The sequence below is a fragment of the Lathyrus oleraceus genome, chromosome 6, assembly GCF_024323335.1.
Source record: "Lathyrus oleraceus cultivar Zhongwan6 chromosome 6, CAAS_Psat_ZW6_1.0, whole genome shotgun sequence".
Lineage (NCBI taxonomy): Eukaryota > Viridiplantae > Streptophyta > Magnoliopsida > Fabales > Fabaceae > Lathyrus > Lathyrus oleraceus.
Window position 1 is genome coordinate 506,811,495 of NC_066584.1, and position 16,013 is coordinate 506,827,507.

The following is a 16,013-nucleotide window of genomic DNA, read 5'->3' on the forward strand; positions in this document are numbered from 1 at the left end:
ATGTTAAGATTAAACAAAGAATGTGGCTATGCTTGTGAGCTGATGACCTAATGCAAAGGTCATGCTAAAGTTATGATGATGGATGATATGATCCCATGTATGCAAGTGAAACTAAGCAAAAGGTAGGAAAATGGAGGATATATTTTGAGGTATGATAGTGGACTCCTTTTAAGGTGGTCCTTTTCTCTTGGTAGCTTTTGCAAGATAAGTTCCCATCTAGAGAGAATCTGTTTAAACGAAAGGTCATTATCGGTTCTGATAGCATCTTTTGTATTTTGTGTTTGGGTTTGTTAGAATCAGTCTCTCATATGTTTGTTACATGTGATTTAGCTTCTTCGGTGGTTAGGGTGACAAGTGGTTCTCCCTATGGATCTTAGGATTCTTTGAGTTTTTCTCTCTCTTTAGAAGATATGGCTAAGATGAGGCTATGATTTAGCATGTAATAATGTGATCTATCTAGATAGGGCATAAAATAAACTTTTCTCTATTTCATAAACAGACGTGAAAAAGGTGCAGAAAAATATAATTTTTTTTGCTTGGAACTGATTTCTTGGTAGGTCAGTAGCGAACTCATCATCTATTTCTAATTTACTTTAGAATCCTATCGTCTCAAGTAATAGCGGATCAAGTGTTAAGACATACTTCCGAGGTTATGTGTGTGACTTTGATTTTTCTTTCAAGATCTTTATTCTATTGATGGCAATGTTGGCGATCTAAAGTCTAACCTAATACTCGTTTGGTTGTAGCTCTATAATTTGATTGTTCCATTAAGAGTATTTTAGTGTTTTTTTCCTTCTTGTTTTTCTTTTTCTGATCTTTGCTTCGTGATTTGTAGTTTTTTTAGCTTTTGTTCCTAATTGTTAAACACTTTTTGTTTCAGCTTAACTCCGATCTCCTGTTCGATGATGAATTTTTAACTCCATATTTTATTATATACTCTCTTTCTTCCGTATTATATTATAAATAAATTTTATTTTTTAAAATTCTTTGAATAATTGATATAAAGATACGTCTATTATTTAAAGAATTAAAAAAAAATATTTATAATATGAAACGGGAGAGGTAATAAAATTTTGCCATTTAAATTATTTTTGTCATCGAATTATTTTTATCATCGGGTTTAGCACAAGTTTAATTTAATGACAAGCAAGTAATGGTATTGCTTGTGAACATGCAGAGCACTCCATCCAAATTTCAACATATAATGGTAGTCAACAGAAGTCAACGACTGGAAGTCTAATTTCAGTACGGCACACATGAAAATTCTTTTACTCCAAATACATTTTTGGAAGAAAATATGTCACAATAAATTTAATTGCTCTTTTATCTCTACTATAATTTGTATTTATTTTTATCCCATGAACAAAAATGGCACCATAATAATGTAAGAAAAGTAATTAATACAACTTTTCTTCTGATATGGCATACTCTTCTAAGCTTAAAGAAAAGCACACTTTTCTTCTGACCCTTTTTAGTATGCTGAAACCAATCTATTATTCCCCCTCCCCCTTTGACTATTTTTAATCACCACGCCAACATAAAACTTAGATTAATTCCAGAGCTCGCATTCTCTTTGTGGACAAAATATCAGTGGAGTGCGACAGAAGCGTTTTTCTGTACATACGCTTCTGTGCCAAACCTATCAGTTTGATACGTAACGTTTACTTACTCTAGCAATAGCAAAAAATGGTTGAAATTCCTTTGATCAATCTTTTACTTCCAACAGTTCACTGTGTGTTGGAATCTTCCCCTCTTCCATTAGAACTTGGATGGCTGAGGATGTTCTGTGATCCTTACAAAACTTTAGGATTGCATCCACTGCAATGGGGTAATTTTTATCGAGTCGATTTGGAAAAAATCCTAAATCAACCATCTCTTTGAAAATCTCAAATGCAGATGTCAAATTCAAATCAGACAAATAAGCACTTAGCAATGCAATATAAATGAAGGAGTCCGGTTTCATTTCTTTTTGTTCCATCTCGCGTAAATAACAAAGGGCTTCAGTTGGCCTACGGCAGTTGCAAAGACCGTAAATCAGTGCCATGAAAGCAATTCGATTTGGAGGGCAACCTTTTTTTTCCATCTCCTTCCAGAGCAAGAGGGCATCATCAGGCCTTTCTGCTTTGCATAATCCGTCCACCAAAGTTGTGTATGTAATAACATTAGGCTCCTTATCTTCTTCACACATTCTGAATAGAAGCGCCATAGCTTTATCAACAGAACCATTTTTGCACCAAGAATCAATAAACAGATTGTAGGTCACAACTGAGGGAGAAAGACCCCTCTCAACAAGCTCATCGAACAAAATTCCAGCCTCTGCTAATCTATCGGCTTTGCATAGCCCTCTTATCAACACGTTAAAACAAACCACATCCGGACAATGGCCCTTAGAACACAAATCCCTGAATATTTTGGTTGCACGATCCACTTCTTGAATGTTAACCAAGCCACCAATTGCTGCAGAATACGAAACTATATCGGGAAGGAAGCCTTGCTGAACCATGTTATCAAGAAAGTCACATGCTTCCATCACCCTCCCGTGATTACACAGCTCTTTCACAAGAAGGGTGGTATGTTTTATCCATGGTCCATGCCCACACGCACCCATCTCCTTCAACATATTGCGCGCTCCCGAGACATCCTTTCTTTTACACATGCAACCATAAATGGAGTTGTAAGTGAAATGAGTTGGTTCAACCCCTAATTTTTTCATCTCTATCAAGAGCTCACAGCTCTCCCCCAATCTATTGGATTTGCAGAGACTATCAATCAGATTGTTGTAAATAGAAATAGTCGGTTTACCAACCATTTTCCGCATATCATTAAAGAGGCTAAGGGCAAGGTCCAGCTGATCTTTTTTTAGTGAGCCATCGATCACAATGCTAAAGGAAGTGATGTTGGGGAAAACCAATTTCTTGGTGACCTTGGAGAAAGCATCCATCCGGGATGCATCATCCTCAGTACTAGATTTGCTGTGAATCATCATTTGAATAAGGCGATAAGCTTCATCCATTGACCCATCATTCACATAACAAGTCAAAATGGCATTATAAATCAAAACAAGAGTTTTTTCATCTTCTTCCCCTTCCAGAATTTCTTTCAGTAGCTTGGAAACCATACTTTTATCATCCGAAAAAGATGATATCAATTTAGTAAAGATTCCAATATCCGGCTTAACTCCAGATTCCTTCATCTTGGAAAGCAAACTCAAAGCCCCGTCACTGTCCTTAATCTTGCAGAGCCCTCCAATGAGAACATCGTACAAGGAAACATCAGGAGTGAAACCATTCTCCTGGCGCATTATATCAAACAGATGGAGTGCATTATAAACCCGCGACTCCTTGACAAACCCATGAATCAAAACACAAAAAGTCTTCTCAGTGAGTCTCATTCCACGTTCACCCATTCTCTCCACCAACTCAAAAGCCTTATCAACCTTACCCCATTTTGAAAAATGCAATGCCATCATTGAACAAACACGTTCATCAACCCAACCTTTCTCCTCCATTTCCTCATAAACACTCAAAGCCTGATCAAATCTACTAGCATTGCAATAAGTAACAAGAATAGGCATGAGAGTATACTTATCAAACTCCCAACCAAAACCCTTCATTTCATTCAACCTCATCTCCATCAAATGAAGGGACCCACATTTCGAAATAACCTCCAACAAAGTGTTGTAGCAAAGACGATCTGGAACACAGAGACCCTTAAGCGACATTTCATCAAACAGGTGGTTGGCTTCTTGAACCAAGCGAAGATTACCGAGGCAGCGAAGGAAGAAAGAGAAGGCACCGGGGGTGAATGTGCATGAGGAATTTGGGAGGTGTTTGGCGAGGTCAATGAGAGGTTGGGTTTGATATGAACGGGAGAGGATAGAAGCGATGGCGTTGAAGGTGAAGGAAGTGTGGTGATAAGGGTGTTGGATGGAAGCCCAATGGAAGAAGCTTTGGGCGACGCGCCAGCTGCGGAGGCGCGTGAGGACGGACTCGACAAGGTGAGGGGTTAGTGAAGGTGAGAAGTTGTTGAGTTCAGGTGCGGAGGGCCCTTTGGTGGTGAAGATGGAAACAATGGAATCTGCGGTTTGAGCAGAAGAAGAAGAAGAAGAATACCGGAGTTTGGAGGAAAAGAAAGAGCGAGTGAGTTTGAATTTGTTGAGTTTACATGCCATGAGATAGGAAACCTTAGAATTTCGACGACAACAACGTTAATTTCTCTGATTTCTTACAACGTTAATTTCTCTGATTTCTTACAACGTTGTTACTTCGACGAAAATGAAATGATAACTATGGAGGAAGGAAACTTTTGTTTAAGGTGATACTAATATGGACTATGTTAACGGTATATACTAGATTTTGAACGAGTAAAATATGAGAATTTATCCTAATATAAAAATTTATTTAACTATTCTATTCATAATATTAACTTTAAATAAAGTTTTGATCCTTTTCTTTAATTTTTTTAACATTTTAGTCTTTTAAAAAAAATCAGGTTTTAGGTTGGTTGTTTTTAATAATTTTGGATTTATTTTTCCCTTCCAAAATTGTATACAAGTCTATTTGTGATGTGGCAAAAATATATTGACTAATTTTTTTTTTAAAAAAAATTACCACATTATTTAAAATAATTTTAAATTAAACATTTTAAAAGAAAAATATTTTAAATTATTTCATCTAATTATAAAACACCACAGAAAAAATCCTACAGTCGTGCTCATCCCTATTTGCATCCAGAAAATTCTAGAAATCGTGATCTTCTTCTCCTTCCCCAGAAAATCCTAGAAATCGTATCAATCTTCACAATTCAACGCTCAACACCATGTCCCAATATTCAACATCAAGTAATCGTATTGTTTCTTGCTTCAATCATGTCGAATGCAACTATGGTCTTCCATCTCCATCGATGACGGCTTTGACAAATTTGAACTCAGGTCGTCATTTTTTTGGTTATTGGGCGTACAAGTGTTACCTTAGATTTTTCGACCTAACTATAAATGGCAAGTAAGAATAAGTGTGCCATAATGAAAGTTAAAAATCAGATGTATTAAATCGAAGTTGAGTCAATGTGATTTGAACATGTCAAAAAGTTATGTATATGACAAGTTTGGTTGAGGCAGCTGAAGGTCGAAGAGCGTTGGTCGAGGTAGTTAAGTTTGTGGATTTCAAATGTTCTAGTTAGTTATTTGGCCTGATTAAAAGAGCAGGAATTGATTAGAGCAGATGGTTACTCAAAGATACTTGGAGACTCGTCGAAGATAACAGATGCATGGAAGTGAAATCGTGTCGTGATTTATTTAGTCGACAGTTTGTAGATAGTTATTTTAGATTAGTATAAAAGGGGACACCTGTTTATGTTATGATGGTCCACAATTGTACTCATATTTCTACATACTCAAAGTATATGCGTAATTGAGAAACGAGTGAAGAAAATGTACGTATGCGTTCCACATTTATAAATTTCAAGCATTTTTACATTCAAACCTTTTTCTGCATTCAGTTACATTTCGATTCTTGTCATTTTATATTCAGTTTGCATTTCGATTTCAATTTATCTTTATTTTAAAAACCTTTTACGTTCCAAGTCTTGTTAAAATTTCACATTGTTATCTTCATTGTGTTTCGATTTCGATCACAACATGGTGTTCAGAGGTTTAGATTCACACAAAGATATCCGAGAGATTTTCGAGTTTGATCCCTTAAGTATTTATAGAAACTTGTTTTGTTTACCAAATTCACCAGTAAACAAGTTGGCACGCCCGATGGGACCCTTTTTTTTTGTGAATTGTTGATTTTATTTCGAAAAAATATCATCTAAAAGTTCTTCATTTTCATTAACTTCTCATTTTTTAGTGTGCATGAGACTAATGAGTGGTAAAATAACAAAGAGTGAAGTTAGAAATCCTATAAGGAGATACGCTAGGAGGATGGTTATTCCTATAAATACTCCCTCTGTTCCTTTTTAAGTGTCTCTTTTCTGAAAAAGTTTTGTTCCTTTTTAATTGTAACTTACAAAGTTCAAGGTAATATTAATTATATTTTGTCAAAATTATTCCTAGGTAATTATTACAGAGAGAGAAAAAGTAAAATGAATGTAATAAATAGTTAAGGGTATTATAGGTAAAAGGAGAATTATCGTTGAAAAAAGTAACAATAATGATTAGCTTTCTTGGTATGTGTAAAAAGTAAAAAAATGACACTTAAAAAGGAACAGAGGGAGTAACAATGGAGAACAACCCTCTAATAGCACTAGGACATGCACGATCGCAACAATGTCGACTGAAACAATCCCTTCGAGTGTTAGCACAACAACCATATTATCGACGACAGTTACACTATTAACTCTGCAAAATGAATGGTTTTGTCTCCAATATCCAAGAGTCACCCAGTGTCTCCTAGACCAATTATGGCGACAGAGGCTAGGACTTTTGTCACAAATTTCATAATGCCCATGTTGGGACGTGACCAACCTTATGGGATGCCAACATCAATGATGGCAAAACTACATACTAATTCTGCGACATTTGCTAATAATGTTGCGAATACGTATTCGCCAATCTTGGCGTATGGATCGGCCATAGGTAATCATGGTCAAACCATACCACCCCAGATGGGAATGTGATTTGGTTCCCATGAAGTGTCAACGTTCACGATGAATTTCGTAATGGAAATGAGACAACAGATGGATGAGAGTAACCATGGTATGGTAAATACTCTCACCCAACATATGGGTACGATATTCAACCCATTGATTCAAAATACGAATCAGATTTACCAACAGTTGGCAACTCAAATGAATCAAATTGCTGATTTTTTTTGTGCTCCCTCAGCACGGGTTCAACCTATTAAGCAACCCTAAATCGTTAGGCAGGTTCAAAACGAAGGGCTAGTTTTAAAGGAAAATATTGTAAATCAGGGGCAACAAGTGGTGCCCCAAGTGGTCGAACAAGAGATACATAGGGAAGTAGAGCGTCCACCTGTCATGATGGTTAATCGAAACCAAAATGCTGATCAGGTCGTTCATCAAGTTTGATAGGGGAATCTCTTAAGAGAGAATAGCCTAGCAACCCTTATCGAAAGGATAATGGCTCAAAACAGGGTAACATTGGGTTTTTAGAAGCCAAATTACACATCTCCTCTATCAGAATATGCGTTGCAGACTGAACTGCAAAGGGGATGGACAATCCCGAAGTTCACAAAGTTTGTTGGTGACACTAATGAGTCTACCGTCGAGCATATTGCCTGATATCTGATCGAGGTGGGAGACATAGCTAACAATGAGAATCTAAGGATGATAGACTTTCCTAGTTCTCTCACAAAGAATGCCTTTACATGGTTTACGACCCTTCCTTCCCATTCAATAAATGACTGGACTCGATTAGAAAGGTTGTTCCATGAGTAGTTTTACATGGGGCAATCCAAGATTAGTCTTAAGGAATTGTTGAGTGTGAAGCGAAAGTTCGCTGAATCAATTGATGATTACTTAAATCTATTTCATCTATTGAAAACAATGTGATTTACCCAAGTTCCTGAACATGAGTTAGTCGAGATGGTCGTTGGGGGATTAGATTACTCTATTAGGAAGAAGCTAGATAAGCAATATCTTAGAGATATGGCCCAGTTGGCAGATAGGGTTCGATAGGTCGAAAGACTGAAGGCTGAGAAAGCCATAACGAACATGGGTGAGAAGGAACATGTGGCTTACAATGATTTGGAAGACAACGGCTTGGAATCAGATGTCGAATATAACCATATCGAAGAGATTGAGGTTGTTGTGACCGAATTAAAACCAAGGCCCTATATGTGTGTAAGTTGCTTACACATGCAAATGGGAAAAACCCTTCTGAGCCTGAGAAAAGTGATAAATTCCCTAAAAGGACCTATATCTTCGAAGTAACTAAATGCAACAAAATTTTTGACTTGTTGGTTGTAAATGGTCAAGTACTAGTGCCACCAGGCGCAAAAGTACCACCATTAGAACAAAGGAAGAAACGAGGTTTCTGTAAATATCATAATTATTTAGGGCATAAAACCTTACAATGCTTTCTTTTCAGGGATCTTGTTCAGAACACACTGAATGAAGGTAGGTTAAAGTTTTCCAAAGGAAAAACTCTAATGAAGATCGACTCTGACCCGTTACAAGTTGGATACGCCAACTATGTAGAGCCTGTGGCGATCAATATGGTCAAAATTATTGAGTATTTCGACATGGCTAAATTCGAGGATAATGAAAATCAGATTGAAGTTGTGCACCCAAAGGCTGGTGAAAGGCTTGTGGAATTCCTCCATAGGTGCAAAACTGAAGACTTAGAGGTAATGATGTATCCTCGATGCAACACTGTGTTTGATAAGAAAGTTGCAAAGAAAGTCAAATCTGCCCAGCAGGCAAAAAAGTAGGAGAATTGGAGGAAGAATAGGCCCCAATTTTATTTTTATAAGATATGGATTCCCCAGAAGAAGGAACATACCCCTTATTAGCATAAATCTAGACCCAACACTCATATACCTATATCCAAGGCTTCATAGCAAATGTGGACAAAACATGATAGCAAGGAGCAGCCTAGAAATTCTAAATGGAGAAACTTTGAGATGGGTCGAGGTTCCTCGTTGACTTATCGAGAGAACTTCCAGATATCGAAAAGACGCTCATATCGGCCTAGTAATTACAAAGGCAAAACCCTATGTCAAGGTCACAATGGAGAAGGTTCTAGAGAAAGAAGAAAGCTAAGAGGGAGGCGGAATAATCAAGCAATAATAAACAACATCAAAGTCGAATGATGGTAGAATCAAGCAACAATAAACAACATCAAAGTCGAATGTTGGCATAATTAAGCAACAATAAACAACATTAAAGTTGAACAAACGAATAAGTGAAGAAACCAGTGGGGAGAAAATTGTTTTCTCCTAAGACAAGTCAGTCGAAGGAAAGGAGAAAGAGGAGGTGTCGTCGAAGGAAAACGAATTAGTAAAAAACAATTTCAACTCTGGGTTGGAAGATGATTTTGACATACTTTGTAACATGGTCTCCGTACTTCCTAGGGAGTACGATTGTGTGACAGAGGTTGCTGAGCCTGAAGATTATGAGGAAAATGATATGGCAAGACACAAACTAGTATGTTACTTCGTGATGAACAACAATTGTATAGAGGAGAAAAATGTGTTTTTTGAGAGGCCTCATAAGGGGATGAAAATCCATTTTAAGCCCTTGTTTATAAGGGCAAAGGTGGAAAAGGCGGCGGTGAACAAGATTTTGGTGGATGGTGAGGTAGCTGTGAATTTGATGCCCCACTTCTTGTTGGAAAAAATTGGGAAGTTTGATATAGACTTAAGGCCCCATAACACGGTGCTCTCAAACTACGAAGGAAAGACAGGTCAAACCATGAGAGTTATCTAAGTGGATGTAATAGTGGGATCTATAACGCAACCCATAGTTTTCATGGTCATAACGTTGAGGACTAACTACAATTTGCTCCTGGGTCGAGAATGGATACATTAAATGGGAGCAGTGCCTTCGTCGTTGCATCAAAGGATAACTATCTAGAGAGATGATGGGGTAGTCGAGAATGTTAAAGCTGACCAAGGATACTACATGGCATAGGTGAATCATGTAGACAAAAAAATTGATAAGAATTTAGCCAATATTGTGCCTTGTACACCAGCAGAGTTAGCTTACATTCCTCTAGACGAGGCATTCTATTATTTAAATCTCCATTCAACTCATGGATTCACTTGGCATAGAGAGATCATAGGTGAGAGATTCTATGATTCAGACACAATCCGACCAACTGGCGGGGCGACGAATTTGATGATGATGTCTGCATTTGACGCGTTGAAGCAAATTTCGGCTTACATGGCCAAGAACAGATTAAAAGCGGCTTTGGAAGCCGAAATACCACATATGGTTGTCGAAGCCAATGAGATATAAGTGTTCGACGTGCACCAAAGGATCAATGTTGGACCTCAACGAGTCAAAGATCCACGATCGAAAGGCTTATAAGAGGATGGTCAAAAAGGCAAAGGCTCGATTGCATCTACGACAATGAGCCTTTGGGTTTTGAGAAGGATCCAATTGCATCTACTGTAAAGATCCAGCCTCAAGATCCACTTGAAGAAGTTGATTTGTACGATGGAACTATCAAAAGGCCGACTTACATCAGTGCCAACATCAATACAAATCTAAAGGTAGAGATAATTAAGTTACTTCATGAATTTAAGGATTGTTTTACTTGAGATTATAATGAAATTCCAAGTTTGAGCAGGGATTTGGTGGAATTAAAACTGCCAATAAAGACGGGGAAGAGGCCAGTCAACCAAACACCTAGACAGTTTGCCCCAGAAATCATGTTCAAGATAAAAGAGGAGATCGAAAGACTCCTAAGAAGAAAATTCACAAGAACGGAAAGGTATGTCGAATGGCTTGCTAATATCATTCCGGTAATTAAGAAAAATGGAACGTTAAGGGTTTGCATTGACTTTAGAGATCTGAATGTTGCGATTCCAAAAGACGAATACCTAATGCATGTCATTGAGATGTTGGTCGACTCAGTAGTGGGTTTCGAATATCTTAGTATGTTGGATGGTTATTCTAGTTATAACCAAATTTTCATTGCAGATGAAGATGTGCCGAAGACGGAATTTTGATGCCCAAGAGCTTTAGGCACCTACAGGTGGGTAGTGATGCCATTTGGCTTGAAGAATGCTGGGGAAATCTACCAGAGGGTGATGAATTCTATCTTTCATGACTATGCCGAAACATTTATGCAAATATATATTGATGATATAATCATTAAGTATGTTTCTGGAGATGGTCATCTTAACCATCTTCGACACTCACTCGAAAGGATGAGAAAATATGAGCTAAAAATGAACCCTCTTAATTGTGCTTTTTGTGTGCATGCAAGGGACTTTCTTGTTTTCGTAGTCCATAAAAAGGGAGTCGAGATCAAATAGAATAAAACGAAGGCTATTAGAGAGACTAAGTCTTCTTCGACCAAAAAATAGCTTCAATCACTTTTGGGGAAGATTAACTTTCCGAGGAGGTTCATTTCAAACTATAGTGGAAAGCTTCGAGTATTCTCGCCACTACTCCGTCTGAAGAAGGAAGAATTTGAAATATGACAGGTGATACACCAGGAAAAAATGTCGCCCAACACATACTAAGATATTCGAAACCAGCAGATGTTGGTCGACTCAGTAGTGAGTTTCGAATATCTTAGTATGTGTCTGGTAGATAGGAGTGTGGGAGTAAAAAATGTTGCCCAGACTGAGTTCGACATGGCAGCGGATGAGGGTGATACACCAGGAAATTTTTTTCTAAACCAAGATGGACCAACACATTGATCCAATAAATGAGCCACGGTCGAAACAAAGGTGGTCGACTCGACGAACAATTCTATATATTTAATAAATGTGATTTGCAAAGGGGTATGATAAGGAGTAATTAGAGTAAGCCTTCTGCCTTTGATGGCTCTGAAGTTCGTTTGTTATATCAAAACTTAAGATTAAGTTATTTGAAGTTTGGGCTCAAATTTGACATTTATCCAGAGTTATGGAAGCCATAAGGGGCCATAAAGCATGTATGATTAGTTGGTCTCAAGAAGATGTTTCAGTTTATAAGAAGCATCTCCAAGTGACCGATAGAGGTTTTCCAAGAGGAGTTTTCTTAATGAGATATTTTGAACCTCATGAAGTTGAATAGCTAAAGGTACAAATTTCTTAGCTACTTGTAAGGAACTAGAGCAGAAAACATAGTAGGAAAGCTAAAGAGTTAAAAAGGCAATATGCTCCTAATCGGAGACTTCTGCAGTTGTCTTATCGTGATTATCAATGATAAAGTTCTTGAAACTAAATCATTCGATAGTGAATTCATTGGTTATTTCTAAGGTCGGGGTAAAATTCTCGCCTAGAGGGTTTAGCCTTGTTATGGTTGTCGCGTCGAATAAAGTTGGTGTTAACATGTCACAAGGAAATTGAAAAGTATTGGTCGAACCCTTCCAGAAAAAGATCGACGCTAACAACATGGTTGGATTGTATTTAGAGCCAGTCTTAGAGATTTTGATCATGTCATAGATACCCAATTATTTCCATTGTTTCTTTCTTTGGGTCTGAACTTTGTCGAGCCAAGCAATGTACTTTTTGCTTTGGGTCGGAGGCGTAGATCGAAAAACAAGCGCAGGTTTTTCCATAGAAGATAGATCGAGAGCATGCTCTTTCAACGCTAAGGGAATTGTAACTGGATATCCTGGAAAAAAATTCTTAACTTTCCTAGCATGTGACTTTGCAGTAGGGTAAGGCCCTAAGAATGCAAGGAGTTTGTCAGACAAAGAAAAAGGGATAAGTATTTGGTTCGCCTAGTTGAAGATTTTGTCCTTTAACAATGGTGGTTCAGGTACGAAATATCTTCCATGTTCATTGTCTTATGGCAAACTTGTTAATGCAAAAGGATTTTTCCTAGTGTCAAACTTTGGGGTTAAGGTTTTGGCTGCCATTGTTGAAGTTAATAGCTTTTTACAAGAGAAAGTAAAGGTTTTTTTTACCAAGAGAAAGTCAAGGAGATCCGTGAATGAAGAAGATGAGAAGGATAATGGAGATGGGTATTTATATAGTCTTAATTTCTTTTCATAATCGGATACATGGCATACGCGTGAAGGTAATGAATCATTTTTGTCTATTACAAAGTGGTAACATTTATGTGAGTGAAGCAGTTGGGGACGACATGCATATTCATGTTCTCATAGAAACTAGGAGTGATGATGAGATTCTGAAAAGATCTTATCAAAAATGATAACATGCAAGAAAGTGGTAAGGATGACGATGACTGTCATACCCCAATTTTGTCCGGGCATATTTAAATTTTTGTAAAATCGATTTCATTTTTAATTTGCATCATATGTACAGCATGGCATGCATTCCATCATGAATAATAACTAAAATATCAGTCAGAATAAATTTATTGAAAATATAGACAAATCGGTTGAATCATTTCCTCATGTACGAACAAAATCAGCGGATAAAAAGTTTCGAAATTAAAATTGCAGACACCAGTATTATTAATCTACGGTTCATGTAGTTTAACCTAGTGTGCTCGTTGTATTTTCCAGCAGCTGTTTCAGTTGTGTTTTGACCCGCCTGAGCCTTTTAACCGGTGCAAACTTATTTCAGAATTTGAAGAAACGCTGTATTTTTTCAATAAGTATATTTTGCACTGATCATTTTCATGCATCCGATTTAATTTTTGAGCAAATTTTTGCCCGACTTTTATTCATTTTTAGTCGTTTTAATTTTATTCTTTCGTCAAAATAGTCAGATTGAATAAATAAAATTTTCCATGCTATTATTTTAATTTTATCATGATTACTTAAAAAGTTGTGAATTTTATTTGATTCAATTGATTTAAATTATTTTAAAACGATTAAATCATATAAAAACAACATTATAGGCATTTTAATTTATTTAAAAAGATGTGTTTCTTTGATTCAATCCAAGCCATCGGTTCAAATTAATCGGCGACCATTATTAGCAATCCACATTTATCCCATTTATCCAATCAAAATTAGGATTTAATTAATACTATTATTTAAGAAAATTTGAAAATAAGTAAAAAAAAATCTCTCTCTCCAATACATAGCTTCCAACTGTAAGATGGAAAAGAAATAAATAAAGCTTCCAACGGTAAGATGGAAAAAAATAAAATAAAAGGACACTACCTCTCTAACCCATGACCACCTTCAATCTCTCTTAAGCTCTCTCTCACAGACCCCCCCTCAGGCTGAAAAGAAAAAAGAAACAAAGCAGAAGAAATACTTTCTTCCTCTCCGCCGCACATCACTTCTACCCACACAGCACATCCACCACACCCCCTCTTCCTCTTCACACTAAAACCACCTCCATCTTCCTCTCTAAATCCAGCCGAAAAATCATTTCTTTCGCCTCCTAAAAACAATCACCGCCGTTCACCACCGAAACAACCTCCACCATGCACCTCCGTCCGGCGAACCATCATCCTCACTCCCTTTCCTCAACAACTCCCTCGCCGCTACAACCGCCGGCAAACCCAACCTACCACCATCCCCCATCGTCTTCACCACACTAACACCTCATTCTCGCTTCCGTCAAAACAACCAACCGCGCCTCCGGCGGTTCTCCACCACTTCGTCATCTGGATTCAACACCTCCAACCTTCGTCTCTGTTGAATTTCCATCTGATTTAGAAGGCTCGTTCAGCCATCACTGTATGTTGCGATAGTGGCGGTGACGACGTTTCTTTTGTGACTTAAAAACTCTGAAAAAAGACCAGGTTTTGTAAAGGTAAGACAATAACGACCACAACCTCGACTCAACCCGTGTTTCCGCAAAAACGGGAATTTGCGCAACTTCGCCTCGTTTCTTTCCGTCGGGCTTCCATAACCGACGAAACCAAACAACAAACCTTCCAGCTCTGCAACGACAACAAATGACAGCAGTGACACAACTTCGGTAAATATCTCGATTTCGTATGCTTAATGTGTTATGATTTTGAGAATAATTTTGTTATTACAGTAAACTTTTATCACTGGTTTGTGTTGATTTCTCTTGTATTACAACTGGTTGCAACTATTATAGTAATATGGATATTCTAAAATTGATTCCGTTTGGTAGTCGGTTTGAATACGACTTTGGCCTAATTATTCTCTACTGTATTACCAAAGTGTTGCTGTAACTAACTCTAGAAGGTTTTTGCTGTTATGATAATTTGTGAGCATTATACATATTGAATTGCAACTTATATTTGGCACATCCAGTTGGTTTTCTGTTTGGCAAAGTGTTATATTGTTCTTATGGGCAAGGCTTTTGTTTATTGTTATATCTAACAGGTTTGTTGATGTTATTCTCGTTACGTCCTGTTAATCGTATCATGTTGATTCTGTGGGCATATTGAACTTCATGATGTGTTATGTTGGGGTAATTTAGTATTGATTACAATGGATTGGTTACATGTTTACTGCTATTATTTGCTTTCTGCGGAATTAAAATGGTTTGGCATCGCGTAGAACAGTTTATGTCATGTTTTCCGGGATGTTATGCTGTTTGTTATAGCCATAGTTTTGGTTTTGATTCGGTTGCAATAATCTATGTTGATGGGTATGTTGTAATATTCTTTTCCGGGGTATTTTCGATGTGATCGTGTTGTTGTTGTTGTTGTGTGCTTAAGTTGTCGCGTTTAAAATCGAATATCATTCGCAGCTTCGACGTGTAAATGTTTCGATTATATTTCTATTTCAATTGCATATTTACTTCCTTTCCGATTGGGTTATACCGTTTTGGTATTCGATATTATAATGTTGAAAATACTGTTATAAACAGGAACTTGTATCATATTCTGGTTCTGTTCTAGCTGTTGAATCATGCTTATAGCTCTAATATTTGTTTCGGTTTAAATATGGTTGCATTACATGTCGGTTTTATTGCATAAATTTCAATGTCGTATGTTTTGTGATGGAGTGTGTTTCGGGATGAATAACCTTGTAAATATTCATAAGTTGTTTTTTATTATGCTACATTATTATGCTAGTTTCTAAAATATTGATTCAGTGGAAGATTCTTATAAGGTTCAAGGTATATCATGTACTATTTTTCTATAGGCTTTTCTTGTTAATTTTGATTTGTTTACATGGTTGTTGGTGTTTGTTTTGTATAAAAGCATTTGTGAGTATCCTGTATATTGGGCATTTGGGGATTGTGTAGATGTTGTTTGTGGTAGCTCTAGGAGAAAAGTGTTTACTGTCATTTTAAAAGGTGTTTTACTTCAGTTTCCTGCTGCTATCACTTTTAATTAGTACTGCTTATTTATTTTTCTTCCTTTTAATCACTGTTTTGTTAATTCATATCATGTGAATGTCTTTATGTTTGTTAATAGCATATTAGGTATAGTAAATGGGAATGGAGACACAGAGTTACATCATTTATACTACCATCATTCTAATTTTTTTTAACGTTTTTATTTGACCTCAGTTGGTTTTATTATAGTCTTGTTTAGGA

The 16,013-nt window shown here is 36.9% G+C and overlaps 1 protein-coding gene across 1 annotated transcript; it reads right to left on the reverse strand.

Annotated features, from left to right (window-relative positions):
• Positions 1-1,205: 1,205 nt before the first annotated feature.
• LOC127097018 (putative pentatricopeptide repeat-containing protein At5g08310, mitochondrial) lies at positions 1,206-4,319 on the reverse strand. Its single transcript, XM_051035536.1, has one exon. The coding sequence runs from the start codon at positions 4,169-4,171 to the stop codon at positions 1,706-1,708; it is 2,466 nt and encodes an 821-aa protein (XP_050891493.1). The 5' UTR covers positions 4,172-4,319; the 3' UTR covers positions 1,206-1,705.
• Positions 4,320-16,013: the final 11,694 nt, after the last annotated feature.